We start from the raw sequence: 23623 nt of genomic DNA, 5'->3' as shown, positions 1-23623 counted from the left end.
AAATCTGGTGCCTGCAATTCCATCTTGATTGGATCGAGAGAGATCAGCAGTTAAGTTTACAATGGAAATGCTTAAGGGTAAAGTTATGTAGCATAAGAATGCAATGCAAATTTGGGACTCATACACTGATTTCGTTTATATCCATCCATTTGGTTACAGCTATTTGGAAAATCCTGATAGAAACCACGGCTGTAATTCTGGTGGAGACCACTCTAGGTTTTAGATAGGTGTGCTGTCAGTTTTCAGGCCCGTTACTTAGATTATCCATAGCCACGGATGGTAGTGGAAGCTTCAGCAAAGCAGAAGGGAGAAGCTCAGAGGGGTCAGAGCCTTCAGTTCAGACTCCTTCCTGCTTAGTAGGGAAGCAGGAGGAAACAGAAGTTCAGCCTTTTGAAATGTAAACCTGTGACATCTCAGTTCCACTTGTGCTCTCCTGAGTTTGATTTATAGTTAAGATGCTTGCTATCTGCTTCTCTTTAACTTATTATGTTTCTCAACTTGCCTGCAGTGTCTGATGATTCAAATACTCATATATGGAGATGAGCACAGTAAAAGCAGAGACACAAAAAACCTCCTGACCCTAATGCAGAGGTGAGTTCTGGTCCTGATCATCAACCAAGTCTTCAGTGTGGATATACGGATAGCATGGCCTCTCCCAGATTCATTTATTTGGGGTGATTCACCTCTATTATTCTTGTTAGGCAAAATGCCAACCTGTACTTTGGATGAGGTCAAATTCTAACCTGGAGGTACCTAGCCAATTTCTAGTAGTCTTTCGAACCCAAAGCTATAGGGATCTGCTGAAATAATATTTAGTATTTATATCTCCTTCAATGCTGAATGTTATAACCAAATCCCACTAGACTGTCTCAGCTAACAGAGTGATAGATACAAATTAGGTTTATAACAAAGTAAGTGAATACATTAAACTTACTTTTCTTGCTGAATATATAAAATCTAAGTCCCTAAACATAAGGCAAGTTTCATGGGGGGGGGCAGGAAATATTAATAGTTGTCTCCAAAAGTAATAATTTAAGAACCTCTTCAGATTCATTTTAAAAAATGTTTAAAATTTCAGCCAAAGACAGTGCTTTGTACTGACTTGCCCCTTTATTTATCCTTGGCATATCATTGCTGTTTATTTCAGAATGATGTTGATCCTGAACTGTTGTCTTTTGTTGAGTGTGTGTTAAATCCCTGAAACTGAGCTAGGTCCTATCCATAAAGAACCTAAGCCTGACAAACACCCTACACAATAGCTCTCATTTGCCAGAAGGAGTCTGATATTCTGTAAAGGAACATGCTTAAATTCATGTAAGTCCTGGAGGTTTAGATCCAAGCAAGTGTGACTCTAAAGGCCATGTGCTTTCCCCTTAGAGCCCTTTAACAAAGAAGGGTGCCATTATGGGGTGAGAGTTAGGATTCTGATTGCTTTTCATTGGAGGTGATTCATAGTTAGTACTTTCTCATCAGGTTGGCCAGGTGGGGAACAAGCTGGGCACAGAGAATTCATGCAGCCCATCTTGTCCCCACCTGCCTCAGTCAGAATCACACCTAAAAGAAGCCCAGCAGAAGACTGTCTCATGTTTCCTCTTACCCAGGACAGCACGTTCTCTAGCCTCTCTCAGAGATGCCCATGGTAGGAGGGGATATGGGGAACTCTGCCCCCTGCCCACTGTTGTATGTGAAAGTATGTCCTCTTAGTAACCATCAGTTCAGTTCAGTTCAGTTCAGTTGCTCAGTCATGTCTGACTCTTTGTGAATCCATGGACTGCAGCACACCAGGCCTCCCTGTCCATCACCACCAGCTCCTGGAGTTTACTCAAACTCTTGTCCATTGAGTCAGTGAAGCCACTCAACCATCTCATTCTCTGTCTTCCCCTTCTCCCACCTTCAATCTTTCCCAGAATCCGGGTCTTTTCAAATGAGTCAGTTCTTTGCATTACATGGCCAAAGTACTGAAGTTTCAGTTTCAGCATCAGTCTTTCCAATGAATATTCAGGACTGATTTTCTTTAGGATGGACTGGTTGGATCTCTTTGCAGTCCAAGAGACTCTCAAGAGTCTTCTTCAACACCACAGTTCAAAAGCATCAATTCTTCGGTGCTCAGCTTTCTTTATAGTCCAACTCTCACATCCATACATGACTACTGGAAAAACCATAGCTTTGACTAGATGGACCTTTGTTGGCAAAGTAATGTCTCTGCTTTTTAATATGCTGTCTAGGTTGGTCATAACTTTTCTTCCAAGGAGCAAGTGTCTTTTAATTTCATGGCTACAGTCACCATCAGTGATTTTGGAGCCCCCCAAAATAAAGTCTCTCATTGTTTCCCCATCTACTTGCCATGGAGTGATAGGACCAGATGGCATGATCTTCGTTTTCTGAATGTTGAGTTTTAAGCCAGCTTTTTCACTCTCCTCTTTCACTTTCATCAAGAAGCTCTTTAGTTCTTCTTCACTTTCTGCCATAAGTGTGGTGTTATCTGCATATCTGAAGTTATTGATATTTCTCCCAGCAATCTTGATTCCAGCTTGTGCTTCATCCAGCCCAGTGTTTCTCGTGATGTACTCTGCATATAAGTCAAATAAGCAAGGTGACAATATACAGCCTTGACGTACTTCTTTCCTGATTTGGAGCCAGTCTGTTGTTCTATGTCCAGTTCTAACTGTTGCTTCCTGACCTGCATACAGATTTCTCAAGGCATTTCTCAGGTGGTCTAGGTATTCCAAACTCTTTAAGAATTTTCCACAGTTTGCTGTGATCCACACAGTCAAAGGCTTTGGCATAGTCAATAAAGCAGAAGTAGATGTTTTTCTGGAATTCTCTTGCTTTTTGACGATCCAGTGGATATTGGCAATTTGATCTCTGGTTCCTCTGCCTTTCCTAAAACCAGCTTGAACATTTGGAAGTTTTCAGTTCACATACTGTTGAAGCATCGCTTGGAGAATTTTGAGCATTACTTTGCTAGAGTGTGAAATGAGTGCAGTTGTGCAGTAGTTTGAGCATTCTTTGGCATTGCCTTTCTATGGGATTGGAATGAAAACTGACCTTTTCCAGTCCTGTGGCCACTGTTGAGTTTTCCAAATTTTCTGGCATAATGAGTGCAGCACTTTCACAGCATCATGTTTCAGGATTTGAAATAGCTCAACTGGAATTCCATCACCTCCACTAGCTTTGTTCGCAGTGATGCTTCCTAAGGCCCACTTGACTTTTCACTCAAGGATGTCTGGCTCTAGGTGAGTGATCACACCATCGTGATTATCTGGGTCGTGAAGATCTTTTTTGAATAGTTCTTCAAATGTTCAGAAACCATAAGAACATTAATAATAACTGTAATGTAGAACTTATACCAATCCCCTGGTGTTATAAAATACATATACTATTTCTGACTCATAAATAACCCTATTTGGTAGGTGTTTTTATCTTTCATGTTCAGGTGGTGAAACTGGTAGTCAGAAAGTTTGAGTATCTTGTTTAAAATCATCTAGCCAGTACTGTGGTAAGATTTGAACCCAGATCTGTTGTATTTCAAAAATGTACTGCCTTTCACTCTGTAACAGGGATTCTGACTTTGAGGAATTTGAGAATACATATGGGGGCACCTGGCCAGCAGGCATGTCCCCAGAGTCTCATTTTACATATGGTGGAACTGAGTACAGATCACGTTCAAGTTAAATTTCCCAGGAGGAGGAAGAGCTGGGATGTGAACATAGGTCTCTCAGTCCAGAATGTGCCCTTCATATGGAAGGTAGCCTACTCTCTGAAGGCAGGCTCTCTGGATTTTAAATCAGGCTCCATCACTCAGCTCTCTGACCTGGGTGAGGTTACTTAACCTCTCTCAACCTCTATTTATTCATCAGTAAAATAGCAGTGCCTTCCTTGAAAAGTGGGTTTTTCTGAGACTTAATAAGATCACATATAATACAGCACTTAGATCAGGGCCTGACAGGTCTTGAGTACTGAGTGAATGTTGGCATAAGAATAAAATTATAATAAGAATTATCTTTCTGAGGTGCTGGAGATAATAGATCAGATATCACCTATTACTTCCCAGGTGGCACTAGTAGTAAAGAACCCACCTGCCAGTGAAGGAGACATAAGAGACTCAGGTTCTATCACTGGGTTGGGAAGATCCCCTGGAGGAGGGTGTGGCAACCCACTCCAGTATTCTTGCCTGGAGAATCCCATGGACAGAGGAGCCTGGCAGGCTACAGTCCATAGGATTGCAGAGTTGGACATGACTGAAGTGACTTAGCATGCAAGAGTGATGGGTAAAGAGTATTGCAAGAGTCAGCCCTGTCATCTTAACCTGCCTCTGCCACTTACTATACATAACCTTGGGAAAATCACTTAACTTCTGAGCCTTGCTTTCTCCATCACTAAAATGCAGATAATAGTATATCACATAGAGTTACTGTGAGCTTTAAATAAAATAATGTATATAACATGCATAGGCTAGTGCCTGACAGAGTATGTTCTCAGTAAATGTTAGCCAAGCATCCTTTCCTCTGCATTATTCTGTACTATACAGCCTTTTGCTTCTAGGGAAGTGGGTCACAATATTTGAAATTGTAATTGTGATTAATTGTTAGACAGTATTACAATATGTTTGTGTTTGAGAATTTGAATCTGAACATACTAGGTACACTTTGTACTTTAGAGGTAATAATGAAACTAAAAGAGCAAAACATGTAGTTTCAGACAAGAAATGCTTGTTCCTCAAAACCGAAAGCAAAAGTTCTACTCAGCTTGTATTTGAAAAGAGAAACTCCAGAATAGCTGGAGTGAATCCATTGCCTCAGTAGCCTGAGTTCGCTTTCCACCTCCGCGTCTCAGTGTTCCTTGTCCTCCATGATTTGAAAAGAATCATAGGAGCGGGAGAAATTAAGAGGCATTGGAATAACCCAATTCAGATCCCAGGTAGTATGAACTTCTTTTGGTTCTTGGAGACTAATTCCTCTCTTTGTAAATTCAATGAAACCTAGACATACCAGGAAGGCACATGGAAGGGGAAGGATCTTAAGGACTCTGCTGTAGCAGAAGTCGAGTCAGTAAAGGTTTGTTTCCCTGAAACAAGTCCATATCTCATCCCTCAAGAACCACTGAGCAAAGCCATAGGAGTTGTTGCCAAAGCCCAGATGTCAAAAAAAAGAGGAAAAAAAAAAAAAAAAAACCTAGTCCAGGAATTGTTCTCTTCGCTTGAGCATCTTGCTGGAATAATCAGCCCCAGATGTCCTGGAACTCGGCTAGTTTTCCGATGTGTTCTTGTGCTTTCTACCCCACCTCCTCCGGAAACCCAGTGACAACATTCACTGGGCTTTTATTGCCAGGAGCCCAAATTCCTGGCTTCTGCAGCCTCTGCAAAGAAGTGAAAGCAGAACTGGCTGCATGAATTAGGAGTTAATTCCAAGGTTAAATGTTTGTTAGTTGCACGGGCCTCAAGTAAGATCTTAGTGTATAGAAAAGGTGCAGAAAATCTGATTTAGAAGTAAACATTGAGATTGTTTAGTCTGACTTTTACCTAAATCACAAGTGGACTTCAGTTTTAATCATTTATTTATCAAGCTCCCTCTAGGCTCTAGAAAATACTCAGATTTTTAAGATATAGTCCTTTTCCAAGAAAACAGACACACTGGACCAGATTACAAGTTAGTCTGCAGTAAAGCTTTAAGAAAAATGTAAACAGAGGACAAGTAATAAATTGTGAGCCTGGAAATGTAGGTGGAGACTGTGTGTATGCTGTGGGTAGGGGGCTGGGTCTTCAAAGAAAAGTAAAATATCAACGGGTAGGAAGCCAGCAGTGGGCATTTGACGTAGCACGACCAACAGCATAGTGCCATGGAGAGGCTTGACATTTCTGAGGAAAAGCAAGTGGCCTTGAGTTGTTGTAGTTGGAGGTATATGAGTAAGACTCATTGGAAAAGACCCTGATGCTGGGAAAGATTGAGGCAAGAGGAGAAGAGGGCGACAGATGATGAGATGGTTGGATGGCGTCATCGACTCAATGAACGTGAGTTTGAGCAAGCTTTGGGAGATGGTGAAGGACAGTGAAGCCTGGCATGCTGCCGTCCATGAGGTCGCAAAGAGTCAGACATGACTTTGAACAACAATAGGAACATGCTGGAGATGTTTGGGAAGATAAATTGGGGTCTGATTATGGAATGTTTTCTGTGCCATGCTGATGAGTTTAGAATTTATTCTGTAGGCAGAAGATAACTATCAAAAAGTTTTGAGCAGGATGTGCCATGATCAGTTACTGGCTTTAGAACATTAACTGTCAGCCCTGGGAAGGATGGATGGGACCTGGGGAGACCACAGAAGTAGGGAGACCAGTTAGGAGGCAGATGCAACAGTGCAAGGGAGAGATGTTGAGAGCCTTAATTATCTAAAACCATAGTAGAAGGAACATGGAGAAGATGGATTGAGAGTAGTTTGGAGTCTCAAATTCGCAAGACCTTGGGAATTTAAGCCAATCAGATGTGAAGTATAATGGAGTCAGGGGCCCATTCAAAGGTGGCTTTGAAGTTTCTAGCTTGAGCAACTTGGTGAATGGCTGTGCTATTAAGGAAAGCATATTGGCAGGACAAGGTCATCTTGGAGGATGTTTAGGGGGTCTGAAGAAGATAATTTCCATTTTGAATGTGTTAAGTTTGAGGTGCCCATAGTACATCTACTTGACAGTGTCTAATAGGCTGTGTGGACCAGAAACTCGAGATATATTAGAAGTTAAAGGAACGGATAAGAAATCCATGGATTATGTGTATGTCAAACAAGAAAACTTAGGAACTTTGGAGAATATTTACACTTGCTTTGGAGAGAACATATGTGGTAATTTTTAATCAAAATAGAGAGGGATCAAGAGTGAGCTCCCCGCTTAGAGACATCCTGCATCTCCCTTTCTTCATCTAAAGAAATGCAAATAAGAGAAGTCTGTTTTACAGGTTTTATTTACTGTATGGCACATAGTAAGCTTCTGTGAAATGTTAATTATTGTAATTATTATATTATCCAGGGGTCATTCAGAAGGAGGAACTGGGAAGGAGACTCAGAAAGAGTCTTTAGAGAATTAGAAGAGTCAGGAAAAAACAGAAAGGAACTCACAGGAGGAGAAAGTTTCAGAAAAGGGTGTGGTCTTTGGCAATGTCACAAAAGACACGAAGGGGCAGTTTAAAGAAGAGGGATGCAATTGTCCAATAAACAGAAAGCAGGATTTCCAATCTCATACAGAATTTATAAATTCAAATGAAATATATTTACCACCTATTATATTGTGTGGTAGGGGCTTCCCAGGTGGCACCATGATAGAGAATCCACCTGCCAACACAGGGGATGCAGGAGACACAGATTTGATCCCTGGGTTGGGAAGATCCCCTGGAGAATGGAATGGCTGCCCACTCCAGTATCCTTGCCTGGAAAAGTCCATGGACAGAGGAACCTGGTGGGCTATAGTCAATGGAGTCACAAAGAGTGGGACACAACTGAGCACACACGCAAGAATATTTGTGGAAAGTACAGGTCATATAAACTCAGTCCTGTCAAAGATATGGGGAGATCAGCTCTCTAGTACCCTATGATGGAACTGTGGGTTGATATATATAACTATATCTAGCTAGATAGGGCTTTGCTGGTGGCTCAGTGGTAAGGAATCCACCTGCCAATGCAGGAGATGGGGGTTTGATCCCTGAGTCGGGAAGATCTCCTGGAGGAGGAAATGGCTACCTCCAGTATTCTTGCCTGGAAAATTTCACAGACAGAGGAGCCAGGCAGGCTACAGTTCATGGGCTCGCAAAGAGTTGAACACAACTGAGCCACTAATACATATACACACACACACACAAATCAGAAACTCACTCATTATCTCTCCAGGTGGCCTTTTCCAATTATAGACAGTTCTAATTGTTCGAATGCAAGGTCATGAGCTTGAGAGTCAGACAGACCTCTGTTTGAATCCAGGCTCCTCCACTTTCTGTGTGCCATAAGCCAAGTTATCCTAAGCCTCAGTTTTCTCTAATGAGGATTAGAATCGCATCTATAATAAGGAAAGATAATAAAGAGTAAATTAGATTATTCACATAAAAAATGTAGCGCAGCATCTCATATATAGTAAGTGCCCAATAAATATTAGCTATTTTTGCAACTCTAGCTGGTCACCCATACTTACTGGAAGTATGAAGGTGTGGATCATTAACTTCAACTTTGTCCTTGTTAGCCATCTTTAGGAGAGCTGCATGCTGAAAAATTGCTTTTGAATAACTTTCAATGGCTCTTAAGCTGTAGAAGACAACAGAGGGATCCTTTTCTCTTGATAGGAGGGGAAAGGAGAAGAGTACCTCAATGCCCATTAACCTATTAGTGATCTACTGTCTTCTTGGTCAAAAATCTCTGTGAACAACAATTGCCTTTTCTGGGCTGAGGGACTAGGGAGAGAAAGCCAAAGAAAAGTAGGATAAAAAAGGAGGATTTTGGGGTGTTTATTTCCAGAGAAAATTGCAGTAAGTAGAACAGTGGATACGCTCAGTAAATTTTCTGTCAGCCAGACTAGTCTTGGGCAAGACCTTCGTGATGAAAGTTATGCTCCAGAAGCTAGATTGTTTCCAGGCTACTGCATTTATATTCTTTCCCTATCATTAGTATATATTCTAATGCCTCCTCTACAAAATTAAAGGAGAAAATATTCTGCCAGACCTTGGTGTATGAGTGGGTGGGGAGCAAAATCTGCTCTAACATCCAGGTGCCCAGGGGCAGTGGCCTTTCCAAATTAGGATTCTGGGAATAGCTAGCAACACTGGGACAGGCAGAGCAGTGAACACTTAGGAGCATGTAGCTCCCATACTAGGGTCTCCATGGAGGGGAACAGAGGCTGCTAAGTCACAAAGAGCCAACTCAGGGTACCTGGTCTTTGGTAGTGCATCAGGGGAACTTAATCAATGGCCACTCTGCCATGCCCACAAAAATGGAATGACAGGAGGCAGAGTGTGAATAGTGCAAGGAAAGCAAGTATATTTCACCACCTGGGTCCACTCTGGTAGTGATTTCCTAGAGTGATGCTTGAAGTTCCAGAGCAAAAGGCTAGGTCCGGTGGAGCCTGATTTATTATCATCATCTGCAGTGGGGCATGGATGGGGGAAGAGCTAAACTTTTGCGACGGATTTGCGATTTACGCACAGAGTAAAGAGCAGTGTACCTTGAGTCCAGACATGTTGTGTGTGAGTCCCAACTCTGCTCTGAGATAGCTATGTGGCTTTAAGTAGCCTAAACATTCTGAGCCTCACTTTTCCTCATCTTCAACATTCCTTCAACAAATGTATCTGGTGAGCATCTACTACATCCTAGGTGCAGTTAGCGCTGCAGGTGGTAAATAAATAAAGATAAATAAAACGTGGCCATTACTGTGAAGGGGACAACTGTCTAGAGCAAGAGACGAGCATGAAAATAACGACAACGTGAAATACAGGTTCTGTAGGAGAAGTCTCAGTGCACTAAGAGCAGCAAGGAGAGACCATCTAAGAAGTCTGGAGAAGGCTTCATAGAGAGGGTTACATTCGAGTTGTTTCTTGAAGGGCGAGTAACAGTTCATCCAGATGGAGAAGAGAAGACATGCCGGGAAGAAGGCACTCTCTATGCAAAATCACAGAGGCCTGACAGAGGGCAGCGTTTGGAAGGAATGGTAAGTTCTTAATGGCTGCTCTAGGGGACAGGATTTCCTAAAGGGTATTGTAAGCAATGTTGATTCCAAGGGACGGAGGAGGAAGAAAGGCTCTGTGGCAGAAATCCGTGTAGGAAGAAACCAAATTGGATTACACAAAGTGACACAGGTTTATTTCCTGAAGTACTTCCCAGAACTTGTTACACACTAAACTTCCCCCACTGGCATGTTGGGAAGAAATGAATTTTTAAAACGCCACTGTGTTTATATTTACCTGAATTCTTTGTAAACTGGTCAGTGATTTAAATTTTGGCAAATAAAAACTTATTTAGAACCACAAAGATAGTATCTTAGGTCTAGTTTTATTTAAAGCAAAAGGTAAATATAGCACATGTTTGAACTGAGGGTACACGAATACTTTGGCAGGTTGGTAACAAATTTGGGCCCCACTTTAGGGCATAATAAATTATTTATGAAAGATGATTATCTCACCAATGAACTATTTTATCTGATCATAGAAACATGACTTCAACACATCTTGATGAACTAATTTTTCTTTATGATTCATGGTGGTTAAGAGCCCTAGGTGTGGAGACAGGACTGTTCAGACCCCAGCACCACCACTTTCTAGCTAATTCTGGTTTTCTCATCATAAGATGGGGATGAGAACAGTACCTATCTCTTAGTGTTGCTGCAAAAATGAGATAATGTAGGTAAAGTGGTTATTAGGTAATAAATGGCAATTATTTTCGTACTTACTGAAACCTGGGCTTTGACTTTATCACCTTCTAGCCATACCATTGCCAGTGAAGGAAAATGAGACAGGGGCTAGTATCTGAAAAGCCACTGTGAGGCTGGTGTGGAGAACATTTTGCCGGTTAACAGCTCAGAAGTGAGGTAGAGCTAACCCCTGGAAACATTGTATCATAGAGAAGACAGTCTAACACAGTTTCTTAAATGCACAGATGATGTACACACTGGATCAGCCAGAGGCGTTTCAGTACCTGATTTCAGGAAAGGGGACTCCTGCCACCTTGTGGTGAGAGAGCGAGGCCCAAGGCCGGTATCTAGTTGCAGTCCCTAGCAGAGATCCCTCTCAGGTCTCTGCCCACCCCTGATTTTATGAGACCCCTGGGCAACTGACTTAATTTGTACCTACTTTTTTTTTCAGATTTGGAATCATATTATCTCTTGGTTTACTGATCAGGAAATTAAAGTGCCAGATAGCTTTCTGTATTTTATATGGTCCAGTAGTAGAATGAATAAGCCTTTACTGGGGCTTGCATATAAAAAAGCCTCAAGTTGCTCATAAAATTTTGTATATCATATTTCTGTGGAACAGATTTTTTTCAGGCAAACGGGGCTGTGAAAACCACACTTGTTGCAGGCTTGAGGTCTAAATAGGAGGTAACTGAGGAACACTTAATAGAAACCGGGTTTCTGGATCAGAAAATCTCTTGGACTAGATTACTTCTAATTCCAGGCCAACTTCTCCAGTATCAGGAAACCAGCATATGGAAATCTTAATGGCTGGGAATGATGATGAAAGATCCTCTTTTTAACAATTACAGTGCCTCTGGGCTCTAAATCTCTGTGCTCATGAGGAGAAATCACCTGAAAAGCATGAACAATATATACATGGCCCTAAATTAGATCATTTTTTTTCAGCTGTGATTAAATGCAATCCACATATCTTAGATACACCCCTCACCTGCTGTCTGAATCAAAGGAAGTCCCCTGCTCTTTAGGGAGAAAACCTAAGACTCTTTTGGAGGCCCTTTAGCACAGTTAGCATTTTAGGGGGATGGTCACTTGGTGAAATAGTTGCCTAAGACTGAGTTCAGCCTTCTAGCTCAGTAAGGCAGTGGTTGGTGCTAGAAGGAGGGAGAGATGTCAAAAGCCAAGAAAACATGCACAAATGGTTTTCTCCTTTCCTCTAGGTCTTCTGTTATCAGTAAAGGGAAAACCTCTATCCAGGATAGTCAACAATAAAGCCAACCTGTTGATAACAAGCATTCTTGACCACAAAATATATTTACCAACACCGACAGCAGTGGCAGATCAAAAACAGAACCAAGGATTCTGGGGGGAAAAAAAAGGTCCACTTAACAGTGGCATTACAGGTAAAATAGGTATGGCCATTAGAAACCGGGATCCTGTTACCTGGGAGGAAGGAATCTTTTAGACACATGCTTTAAGTTAGTTTCTCATGTCACTGGGACTCCCATTACCTTCCATTTCCCCATTTCTAATTTCATTCTTTCCCATTCTGACTTTTAAAAAAAGTTCTGCAGTGCCTAAGTAGTTTATGTGTGAGCATTTTAATACAGTACTTATAAATATCTTTAGCCATAACCTGTTTAGGGTCCCTAAAATTGCTTTGTGTGAGGAAATGTTTGACCTTCTAGAATACTGACCTAACCTGGTTTACTGAAGTCATACCACGTTAGAGCCATAAGGCCTTTTTGATTTTTGTAAATGAAGAAAACAGGACAAGAAGGGTTGATTCGTTTGTGGTCAGTCTCGTAACTATAAAGCAGATGGTCACCTGAATCACAGGAGACTACTCTTTCCATCCCACTATGCTGCCCCTACCAGACTGGATTAAAAAGACTTGTTTTGGGAATGGAATACTCACCAGGGTTGTTAAAAAAGAAATCCTAAGGCCCTGAATGGGCTTCCTTGGTGGCTCAGACGGTAAAGAATCTGCCTGCAATGCAGGGGACCTGGGTTCAATCCCTGGGTTGGGAAGATCCCCTGGAGAAGGAATGGCTACCCACTTCAGTATTGTGGCCTGGAGAATTCCATGGACAGAGGAGCCTGGCGGGCTACAGTCCATGGGGCTGCAGAGTCAGACACGACTGAGCGACTTTCAAAAAAAAAAGCCTTGAACCAGTGTGTATTTAGGAAATTGGCAGTCTCAAATCATATTCCTTTGTGTGTTGAGGGACAGAGGAGAAATCAGATTCAGTTTGTACTATAGCTTTTATTTTTCCCTTGTTATCGCTCCTCAGTTACCTGAGCTGATTTAGTGGAGCTCAAACACCTGTGTCTTTGGGATCCACGTGTTTCTAAGAACATTTCTATCACTCATCAGTGCTTATACAACCACATCTTGGTTCTTCATTCAAGGTATTTTCTCATTTCATTCTGTTTCGTCTGTAAAACCTAGTAATCAGCCAGTATCCACAGTATTAGTAGTGAGCAGTGTTCTGCTGTGGCAGGAGGACATATATACTGGTTTATCCGGTGGTCTGGCCACAGACTGCTAGGCTTCCTCCTGGTAGCTGCCGCTGTCCCTCAGCTGATTCCAAGAGTGCTTTAAGCTTGGCACCCAGGAGCAGGGTTTCTGCTTACAGCTCTGGCCGAAGGCACCTATATTCCACTGACCTTCTCGGCAAGTACTTACAAACTAGTCACTCAGTGACTCACTGCAGATTTTAGCCCTGTTTGGAGATGGGACTGATGTTCTTGCCCAGAATATGCTGAGTTGACTAAAGCAGCCTCAGAAGAGTGGCTTGTTTTCACACACGCAGTTGAAAATAGTTTTTCAACAATGACTGTGATAAAAACAAAGTATTAGAAGTGGCCATTTTGGACTCCATTTTGGGTGGCACTAAAATTTAAAAATTTTACTATTTTGTGAGGTCCCAAAGTCTTAACATTTCCAAACCGACAAACCTCTATCAATAAAACAATAGCATAAAGTATTACATTGTAAAATAAAACATTATTGTGTAACCCTGTTGTCTCATCTTATTTTTAGTATCTCCAGTTTTTCTTTGTTGACAGTACAAAATTCCCACCTGTCCCCCAAGGTTTTGATTTCAAAATGTTTTATGAAATGGTTTTAATATCCTCCTATCTGACAAAATAGAAAGCTGCCATCTATCTTGGTTCTAAAAGTTTAAAAATGTTACTATTTTTTGAAATCCCCAAGTTTTAAGAAACCACATTGGAAATGTTCAGCACAATACAACTTAATATAAAGTTTCACTCTTGGAAAACTGGAGTTGAGAACTAAGCTCCTTTCTAAACTCATTCAATGGGAAGCAGCGATCTGGACAACCAATCAAAACACCTGAGGTTTCCAGCCACCCTAGTCCATAAGGTCATACACAGCTTAGACATTCCTTTGGTTATCAGGCACTGAAATTTCTGAGATAGATGAGGGTTAGCTACTTTCTTTCAGTCCCTGTAACTGAATTGGAAAACAAACAAAACCAAGCCCAGCTCAAACTCTCCCACATATAAATTTTAATAAATGTTCATTACCAAGCAGTTTCTGCAACTGGCTCTGGAAGTTCGGTGATGCCTTACCTCCATGTGTTGGCAGTTCACCCATCACTTTGCATTAAAGGTCCACTTAAGGCAAACCTGACAATATTCGAGACGGGACTGTCCTAATCCAGTCAGCAACAAGCAACAGAATCCCTGGACAAATGGCAGGAAGTAAGTCAAGCCTCAGGCACCAGTCCAAAGGGTACAGACTACAGGCCTCACTAGATTCTCATATTCTTTCCGTAAAGGGATGGGGAACTACTCTGAAATTTAGTTCACATATCCTGAATACCTCTAGTTTTACCAATGAGAGCCACTATTAACTAGGAGTTACATCCAGTCAATGAGCTATACATTTCGAAAAGATAACCTACTTCAAACATTTACTCTTTTATTGAGGCTTCTGAAGTGACTGAGATATGGATGCCAGGAACACCCATGCCAGCTGCCTGGGGCATTTCTGATTAGAGGTTGAGCTGTCCACTGCTGGAGCAGGAAAACCCACAGTAGAGCTGCTAACTGCTGCAGAAGAGCATGCAACCTGACACTCATATAAAAATGCTACGAATACAAACTCGGGAAAAGAGAAAATGCTATTTCCCAATTCCTCAGAACCCAGCAGATTTTGTTTCAGGTGGGGACAAGAGCCAGCAGTATGAAGACGGAAAGGGGAAAAGGGAGTCTATGTAGTTCTGAACCCCCCCACTCACCCTAAGCTGTAGGGGCTGCCACATGCTGCCCTTTCAGCAATGGTAACTAATGCTTAGCAGGACTTGAGAGTATCACAGCAACTGTGTGGCTTCTTATAAAAAACAAAACAAAACAAAACATGTATTACAAGACTTATTTTTATTACAACAGTAAAATTTAACATTTTTGTTTTGAATCATTTCATCAGTTCTAGGTGGAAGCATAATCATAAGTTGGGAATAAACTAATTAAAAATAGAAAAAAATAGCTACTGTTAATTTTATTAGAATTACAATTTTAAAATTTATTACAATTTTATTAGAAAGAATATGAGGTAAACTTCAGAAAGGTAAAGCTAAATCTTAGTCTTTTGTGACACGTGAACTCAACTTACAGTCACCAAAGCATCTGCGTTGCCCAAGTAAGTGCTCCCCCCAGTGGTCTCTCATAGGAACTTGAACAAAGTTAGGCTAGCAAATTAGGGAGTCAAACAGAACACACATAACTAGAAAATTCTTTATTAAAACATATCTTGATGTTACGGTGACTGAGAAAGAATTAAATTTATTAGCTTCTGAATTCTAAGTAACTCAAGATATGTTCAGCTGAAATAGTAGTCTTAAATGTGCAAAAATGTCAGTCTTATTTAATCATAGGTTCAACTTTCATAGTGACTAATAATCTGAAAGTGGAGGTCCTTTTATCTGATGAATATTTACCTTATCCTGGCACTATTTTAGATACTAGACATGCCAATGGAAAAAAACCAAGTAACTGTCCAGTTTTAAATTTAAAGGAAAATTGTAGTTCTTGAAATGTTTACTGATTAAGTATTTCCATAATTATGTTTTAGACGTGTTTTGTTCTTAATGCTTATTGAGACAAAAAAAATCTGGACATTTGGCAGATTCAATCATTTCCTTCTTGAACACATACTGTAACTTTACAAAACTCCAACGACTTTTGTACCAGCTGGGCATCCCGAGATTGCCTGGGAGACTTAACTAGTTATCCGGCATTCACCCTGGGCTAAATACCCAGCATTGCATGAGTCGTACAGGTACCCGGGAGCAGCGCCTACGTGCCTGCCCACTGAGATATGCCTTGGTTTGGTTGAGAAACTTAAAAAAAAAAAATTTATTTTTGGTTGTACTAGGTCTTTGTCATGTGCAAGCTTTTCTCTAGTTGCAGAACACGGGCTCTAGGGCACATGAGCTCAGTAGCTGCAGCTCCCAAGCTCTAGAGTACAGGCTCAGCAGTTGCGGTACATGGGCATAGCTGCTCCACAGAATGTGGGATCTTCCAGGATCAGGGATGGAACCTGTGTCTCCTGCATTGGCAGGTGGATTCTTTTACCACTGAGCCACTTGGGAAGCCCTGGTTGAGGAACTCTTATAGGCAAATAGAAGGTATCTAATAAGTACTTACTACAATGAATGGTTTTCAGAACAAGATGAAAACCTGTAATTCTGAAGACTGTTTTATATCATGTTCATAAATGCCTTCAAAATGTAAATAAATCATATAATTATTCAGACTTGTTTGGTGACACCTAAACTTCAGAACACTTGCAAAGACATCACCTGTAAAAGCAGTCACTTCAATGCAATTAAAATGCTATTTTTAAAAAATATCCTTTAAAACAGTGGTTCTCAAACTTTAGCAAGGATCAGAATCTCGGGGGGTGGGGCGGTGAAGGGGGGAAGCTGTTTAAACTATAGATTGCTGGCCCCACCCTCAGAGTTCCTGACAAGTTTCCAGGTGGTCTAGGCATGACACTCTGAGAACCACTGCTTTATGACAGAGTCTCCAGAATTCCAACTAGGAAGTGATGCCCATATGCTATTGCTTTTTCTAATAGTAAATACATAAAAGAACATTTCTGATATGGCTTCACCAAACTTCAAATTTTTATACTCTTGGAATGTCCTACTTAAGTAGAATAACACATAAAACTTATGCACCTTGACTTGTAACAATTTCCGTGAGTTCAAAAGACAGAACCACAAACTAGTCCATACTGGATAATCTATGACTACGTGACAACATTACTGACAAAACCTACAGCAACTATCGGGACAGGGACTGTGCTGCTCCTCCTCCCTGCTTCTTCCCCTTAGAAAATCTTAACAGGAAGTCATGAAGGGCACTGCGCTCAGCATGAGAACATGACTTACTATGCATGTGTACATAAACAGTGCGTGAACTGCCATACTGAAGACTAAGAGTCAGGAACTTCTTCATCAGGACAGCAGTAATATTCCACAAAGCATATTTGTCCATCTTCATTTCTAATCATATACTGTAATGAGAGAAATCCTCGGTTATCTGTTCGAATAGATACCTTACAAGACAGGACTAATGCCTTTGTAGAGGGTTTCAGTAAAGAAATCTTGTATCTGCAGAAAAGTAAACAAAAAGCTGTTATTTGGACACATTTAAAGCATAATTCCAAGTAAAGGACAGAAGTTAGCCAAGAACTACCAAACAGCAAATATAAGAACAGAATCAAAGAGCCGTCCAATTTGCTAATATTTTCTTCATTTTGAAAATTTAGTTCACTATCACAATGCCAAATTCCCATGTAAACCCAGCAACCTACTATTTATTTTTTGCTATACTTTTATCTACACATTGAAAGTCTTAAAAAATTTATTTAATAGAAATATAGTATTTAACCTCACCTTCATCACCAAATGGCAACCTACTGACCTGTTGACCTGGGTCTCATTGCAGTGAAATAATTCCATCAAATCAGAATCTTTGGGATAGTCAAGGTGGGAGCTTCCTGCATTCCCAAAAGTAGATAACCTATAGTAGAAAATGAGCAATTCATTTATTCATTGGTTCAACAATAAGCCACATTAGTATCCAAATAAGCAAACACTTCCTTAAGAAGCTCATTCTGGTGAGTGAAACACATATGTAGACAGCTGTAGACACGGCACTGTAACAACAACATAATAAAGATTCCTGTAGGATGCTGCAGTACAGAGCTAGCAACTAATAAATGACTTTGCAAAAAGCCAGTCACAGAAGGAATCTAGGGGGCTCTGCCTCAATCTCATTACCTTAATATTACTTTGATATTGTCCTTCCCTCTTCCTCAAATCAGAACCATGTAACAGTAGAGTGGCAGAGTGACGCAAGACCCTGATCTATGTCAATGGCAAGCCCAGGGCCCTGCCAGCTATGTCTACTGCCACACCAAGCAATCAGGGCTTTTGTGTGTCTCAGATGCTTTTCAGGCTGTTTTATGGTTTTCTTTGCTTGGGAATATCAGTAGTTTGCAGACAATTTGTGAATGTTTATGTTTACTTAACTTACTGATCATTTGTTTTGGAAAGTGAAAAGTGTTAGTGGCTCAAGTCCTGTTCGACTCTTTGTGACTCCATGGACTGAAGCTCACCAGGTTCCTCTGTCCATGGGATTCTCCAGCAAGAATACTGGAGTGGGTTGCCATGCCCTTCTCCAGGGGACCTTCCTGACCAAGGGATCTAACGTGGGTATCCTGCATTGCAGGCAGATTCTTTACCATCTGAGCCACCTGGAATTAACATATATGAGCACTGTATGTGAGCGCTATATGAGCACAGTGATAAAGACCTAGGTGCTTGCTGGCTTTCCCCAGAATCCATCTTTTCCCTCTTCTAACATCACCTCTTTCTCTGAGCCATGTTGTTCATGCCCAGCCATGCTGATGGTTCCCAAATCTATATTTTTAGTCTAGACTGATCTCCTGAACTCTACACCTATCTATCCAACTACTCCCTAGTGCCACAGGCTCAAGTTTAACATATCCAGAAAAAAATATTTCAACTTCCAGTTCCCCACCACCAAATAATTTCCTGTATGGGAGATGAAAAATACCATGATCCATCTAGTCACCCATGCTGAGAAAGATCATGTAGATGAGGAGCCTCTGGAATACTCTGTTTAAAGTGTCTGAAATCTTTAATTCACATCACTGCTTAAGTAGGGTTGCACTCATTTCCATTTTGATTAGCATTTTAACCAATCTTGAGCAAATTTTTTAACTACCTAACCAATAAGAAAAGCCTGCAGTTCTTCTAAAGGAGATACAAAAATAATAATTACACCTTTCATACCGTATGTATTTAACTCCTTTACTCTAATATTCTGAACGATTTCAAAAGAGTAGAAATAAATAAATTCTCTCTCTGATTCTAATCCTGAAGAGTTTTGCCATTTCATTTGTTGGGTCAAAATATGAGAAGCAGCTTGACAGTTTTTGATACTATATTCCTGCTGAAAATTACCCTCTTAGGAATCTCACCTTGACCATGCCTCCCAAAGTACTCCTGTGCTGGTTCCCTAATCTTAACGGCATGTAATTTTGTTCTCTCTAAGGTGTTTCACGTATAGCCTCATCATCTTGATTTTAAGCTTTTCCTTCCTGTAGTGCTTAATGTTGGAGAAGGCAATGGCAACCCACTCCAGTACTCTTGCCTGGAAAATCCCATGGACGGAGGAGCCTGGTAGGCTGCAGTCCATGGGGTTGCTAAGAGTAGGACACGACTGAGCGACTTCACTTTCACTTTTCACTTTCATGCATTGGAGAAGGAAATGGCAACCCACTCCAGTGTTCTTGCCTGGAGAATCCCAGGGACGGGGGAGCCTGGTGGGCTGCCGTCTATGGGGTCGCACAGAGTCGGACATGATTGACACGACTTAGCAGCAGCAGCACTTAATGTAAATATGCACACTATAGGTGATTGATACTTAAGTGAATGAACCACGTATAGAAAACACCTATTCCCTCCAGCATCTGTACTAACTTGGGAAAAAGAGATACCACATGCTGTAAACACCTTTTGCAAAAGTTTAAGCCCAATTTTCCTCACAATGCAACTGATCTATGATGCTAAGTAGAACAGCAATGAAATGATCACTAGTTTATGAACTCAGAGATGGGGCTACTCTTCTAGAAACCAACACTACCTATGAAGCTTTATAGTGAGTTAGTCTTCCTGGGTCTTCTAGTGTCCTGACACATAAAAGTATGAACTAAGAGTAGAAGCTCTCTGAAGTTCTGAAAATTTTCATAACCTGGGTAACAAAAACTGCATTCTAAGAAAATGTGTAAGCAGGTAGATGGAGTAAACTACATTAACCAGGACTGCAGGGCTTTCAAGTACCTGAAATAAGGTTTATCTGGAGACATGGTGATCTGCAGGACCTCACTCGTCATATCCAACTCGGAAAATGCTTCACGGAGCCCCTCTGACTGCAGAATAATTTTATTAATGACATTGGTGCTGCAGAAATCAAAATCCAGAGTCTCCTCAGGCTCCTGAGTGTTGATTTTACACACTGTCACCACGCCTCCTTCTTCCAGAAACAGCATCAGAGGGTAACCATAACCTTGGTAACACATCCGAAGTGCAGTAAAAGTCCCTGCAATGGAAACAAATACTACTCTGGGCTTAGCTTTAGAGCTCTGGGCTCAGCTTCTCCTCAAATCATGCCTAAAACTCAAGAACATTTTACCGTGTCCATTTCTAGCATATATGTATGTATATCCTTATGAGAAGGGATCACATCTTTCCTGATGATAGTTGTGTGTAGACAATTCCAAAAATAACTGCAAAAAATTGGGAATAAAATGTAACTCTTTGAAATCATTTTCCAGGTTGAAAAAAAAAAAACCACTTTAGAGATAGCTAGGTGATTATATATAAATATACAACTTCAGGATGGAGAATCTATACAGTCCATATTGCATGTATTAATAATAACTGTTGTAGGATAGATTATGCTATTCTTGAAGGTTCAATCTGGATTGCTTTCATATTGTCTTATTATAACATCAATGTATTCACTGTGATAAGGACCCTTCCAACGTTTTCTACTGGGAGATAGTCTTTATATTTCACCACATCTTAAGGTCTAATTGGGAGAAAAAGGGTGGTTAATGGAGGTTAGGGTTTTAGCTCTGCAAAACTAGTACTAAAGAGGAGAAGGACTATGACAGGACACTCTACTCCTCTTAGTGGGTGGAGAACCACACTGAGGAATGGAAGAAGGCAGGTACTTTTATGGAAAACCAGTTGGGGATCACTGCATTAGAAAATGTATAATTTTAACCAATTCCTGACAATTCCGGAACTGTCAGTACACAATTAAAACATATTTTCTAGAGGACCATAACTGATCCTTTCCTATGAAGTAAAAATCATTCTTCTGGGGTTTCCTTGTAGTTTTAACTATTGTTAAAAGTATATGACTTTTAAAGAAAAGCATTTAGGAAAATAAACTGAATTTATAAATAGGGCTTAAAGAAAAAAGAGCAAATGTCAAACACAGTGAACTGGGAGTCAGGACAACTGGTATCTGTTTTTCTCTGCCACTAACTATAATTCTTGACAAATTAGGGAAAAGAAGCAATTAAAATATATTTCTCAATGTTAAACATATTTAAGATATGTTCAAAGTATTCTTTTGATTAATTCAAATTTAAAATCCTAAAAGCTTTGTAAATTAAAAGGTGAATGTAAATTAAGAACCATTAGCATCTACTAATATTATGAAAAATCAGAATATATGATTGTGGCAAATGAAAAATAAATTGGCAATTAATTTTTTAAACAAATGTTTATACTACTTATATTCTAATAATTTTCCCTGTATTTTTCTGACCATCCAGAAATGCTTTTATGTTATTATAATGACAATAAAATAGTTCACCTGGCACAGGACTTGATCCAAAAATAGATAAACAGTCTAAAAGGACAGTTAAATTAATTCGAAAAGTAACAGACTCTTCTTGAACTCTAAACTCTTGAAATATTCCAGCCTATAAAAAAAAAGTAAATGTGAAAATGTATGTTAAAGAATGAAAATGCACACATACAATTCTAGAGCTGACTTTATGTTTTTAAAATAACAATATTGTGCTAAACCCATGAAAATAATTTGATTATCAGTCAACACATCTTAAACTTTTTCAACTGAGATCCATTAGAATACTACTACTCAGTAGTTGAAGGTGAAACTGATTTCAGTCTGATGCAAAACTTTATGAAAAGGTCCTTCATCTATCTCCTTGGAGCTAAACTATCTCCTACATGACTCTCCCTTGTCTCCTTTTTGTGCCCATCAGTTGGGCTAAGGTCATGTGGAAAACAGCCAAACAAATTAGACAATGCATGAGTAATAACTGACTCTCAATTTCTTTTTGAGGACAGGAACCATGTCTGATTAATCCCTCTATACCTGAGGTCATACTGTGCCCTTAGGTGTTCCAAAAACATGCTAAATTAAATGTGAAATCCTATCTGAACCATACAACTATTACTTTGTAAGAACAAACAGATTATAACCAATAAGAGGAAAAAATACTAACAGGGAAGTAGTGCAAAAGAGCATATACTACAGAAACAAATGTTGTGAGTTCTCATCCCACCTAAGCCACTTGCCAGCCACAGGACTGCTGACAAATCACTTAGTGTCTCAGTTTCCACAAATGTAAAATGGGAATAATAATAGAACCACCTCATAGGACTGTAGGACTGTTGACTTTTTTAAATTTATCAAAATAAATTTATTAAAAGTATTCAAAGACCACTTCAAAGTTTAGCCGCCATCAGTACAGTTTTGGCACTCATAATGGACATTGTCATTTTCTACACAAAACACTCATTTTAGTACAAACACCAATTGACAGTTCAAACACATATCGTTTCAGTTTTAGAGATATGTGAGACAACAGTACTGATGATCTGTAGTCATGGGAACTTCAGTACCCTTGCACATAGTAACCGTATATTACCTAGAACTAAAGAAACTACATCTAAACCACTATTGTGAGCATTAAATGATTTAAATATATAAACATACAAAACACTCAGAAAAAGTGCCCACCTATAGTTTAAAATATTTTAGACATTATTAACCATTATTTCTGTAAAACACGATAGGAAAAGGATTTGTTACCAGGAGAGAAAAAGAATTCAAATAATGATATTTTGTGCTCCAACTTAAATAAGGACCCTTGGAATTCATTGAGCTGGGTGAAGAACGTCATATGTCACCGGATTAAAGGTGCCAACTTCCATACCTGAATAAAAGCATTTGCTTGTACACATTTTGCGTTTTCCACTGTAACCTTGATTCCATTTTTAGTAGCGAAACACGTGGCATGTTCTCGGAAATGAATAGCCTTCAAGATAGTGGAGAGGTTCCTGACGTTGTCAAGGCTGGCCACTAAGCAGTAATCATTCTCGTCTGGGATCCGCTGGGTTAGGAGGGGCATGGTCCACGGCGCATGCGGCCCCGAGGGATGCTCCTGATGAGATGCGACAGTAAAACTCCCCGTCCAGGCTGACGAGGCCCGCGATTTCAACCTGCGCTGAGCCGAGTGGAAGAGGCCTGGACGCTGAACTCGCCGAAGTAGGGACTGAAACCCCACCTCTGCCACTTAACTATCTCTAACTTTGGGGGAAATTACCCTGTAAACTAGGGTTTCGTCGTCTTTAGTAAGGAGACAGTAACACGAAAAGTTAAGAAGGACAGAAATACGCAACTAGCACGGTCAACCGGGGTCAGTTTCGCCAAGCCAAACAGAGGCTCCGCTTCCTCAGTCAGAGAAGAGGTGTCCCGCGCCTCCAATCTTGCTTCTAACAGGATATGCGCTACGGGGGCGGGCTTGAGTCCTTGGAAGGTCCTTCAAGAGACCCAGACAACCACCCACCACCACTCACCAGCCCACGACCCACTTACAGACGTGTCTTGGGATCCCCAGCGCCCAAACCCTACCTGTGCGCAGCGCCCGGATGCAGCTCCTAGAAAACTGCGGAAGAAGTGGAACGGCTCCCGCCACTCTATTCAGATTTGCCGGTCACCTCGGCCACCGTCACCACAGAGATAGAAGAGGCCTAGAGAGCCGACCGGGCCGTACCATAAAGACGGGAAAGAGGCACCATAGAGCTGCAGGACTGTGGAGCTGGGGGCCGGGACCATAGAGACGGGAAGGCGGAGCGAGCG

The 23623-nt window shown here is 40.7% G+C and overlaps 2 protein-coding genes across 9 annotated transcripts in view; one reads left to right on the top strand and one right to left on the bottom strand.

Moving 5' to 3' along the window:
- Positions 1-12338, top strand: part of TTC23L (tetratricopeptide repeat domain 23 like) — a 68119-nt gene extending 55781 nt beyond the window's left edge. Inside the window, exons 11-13 of the mRNA XM_027520166.1 lie at positions 509-591; positions 9561-9667; positions 11587-12338. Coding sequence (XP_027375967.1) covers positions 509-591; positions 9561-9642 — 165 coding nt within the window. The 3' untranslated portion in view covers positions 9643-9667; positions 11587-12338. The remainder of the gene's footprint in view (positions 1-508; positions 592-9560; positions 9668-11586) is intronic.
- A 2421-nt stretch (positions 12339-14759) lies between these two features.
- Positions 14760-23603, bottom strand: RAD1 (RAD1 checkpoint DNA exonuclease). 8 transcript variants are annotated; one of them, XM_027520168.1, is made up of 6 exons: positions 23396-23603; positions 22698-22925; positions 21326-21434; positions 19777-20035; positions 17330-17428; positions 14760-17016 (listed from the first exon to the last, which is right to left on the bottom strand). In XM_027520168.1, exons 2-6 carry the CDS (start codon positions 22890-22892, stop codon positions 16839-16841), a joined length of 840 nt encoding a protein of 279 aa, XP_027375969.1. In that variant the 5' UTR covers positions 22893-22925; positions 23396-23603; the 3' UTR covers positions 14760-16838. The 8 variants fall into 8 exon arrangements, 7 of the variants coding, with proteins under 7 accessions (XP_027375969.1, XP_027375970.1, XP_027375971.1 ...); XM_027520169.1 differs by having other exon boundaries at positions 22698-22988; positions 23396-23541; XM_027520170.1 differs by having other exon boundaries at positions 22698-22983; positions 23396-23541.
- Positions 23604-23623: the final 20 nt, after the last annotated feature.

This window comes from Bos indicus x Bos taurus, chromosome 20 (genome assembly GCF_003369695.1).
Source record: "Bos indicus x Bos taurus breed Angus x Brahman F1 hybrid chromosome 20, Bos_hybrid_MaternalHap_v2.0, whole genome shotgun sequence".
NCBI lineage: Eukaryota > Metazoa > Chordata > Mammalia > Artiodactyla > Bovidae > Bos > Bos indicus x Bos taurus.
Note: the sequence above shows the minus strand (reverse complement) of the source record. Positions and strands in the feature narration are given on the sequence as shown.

What these genes read in the sequence shown, in the direction of transcription:
- RAD1 (XM_027520168.1), bottom strand. Translation starts at nt 22,892, where the DNA reads ATGCCCCTCCTAACCCAGCGGATCCCAGACGAGAATGATTACTGCTTA. An exon ending in AAGCAAATGCTTTTATTCAG is followed by an intron (nt 21,435 to 22,697) that starts GTATGGAAGTTG and finishes TTTTTTTTATAG; the next exon opens with GCTGGAATATTTCAAGAGTT. An exon ending in CCAGATAAACCTTATTTCAG is followed by an intron (nt 17,429 to 19,776) that starts GTACTTGAAAGC and finishes TTTCTACTATAG; the next exon opens with GTTATCTACTTTTGGGAATG.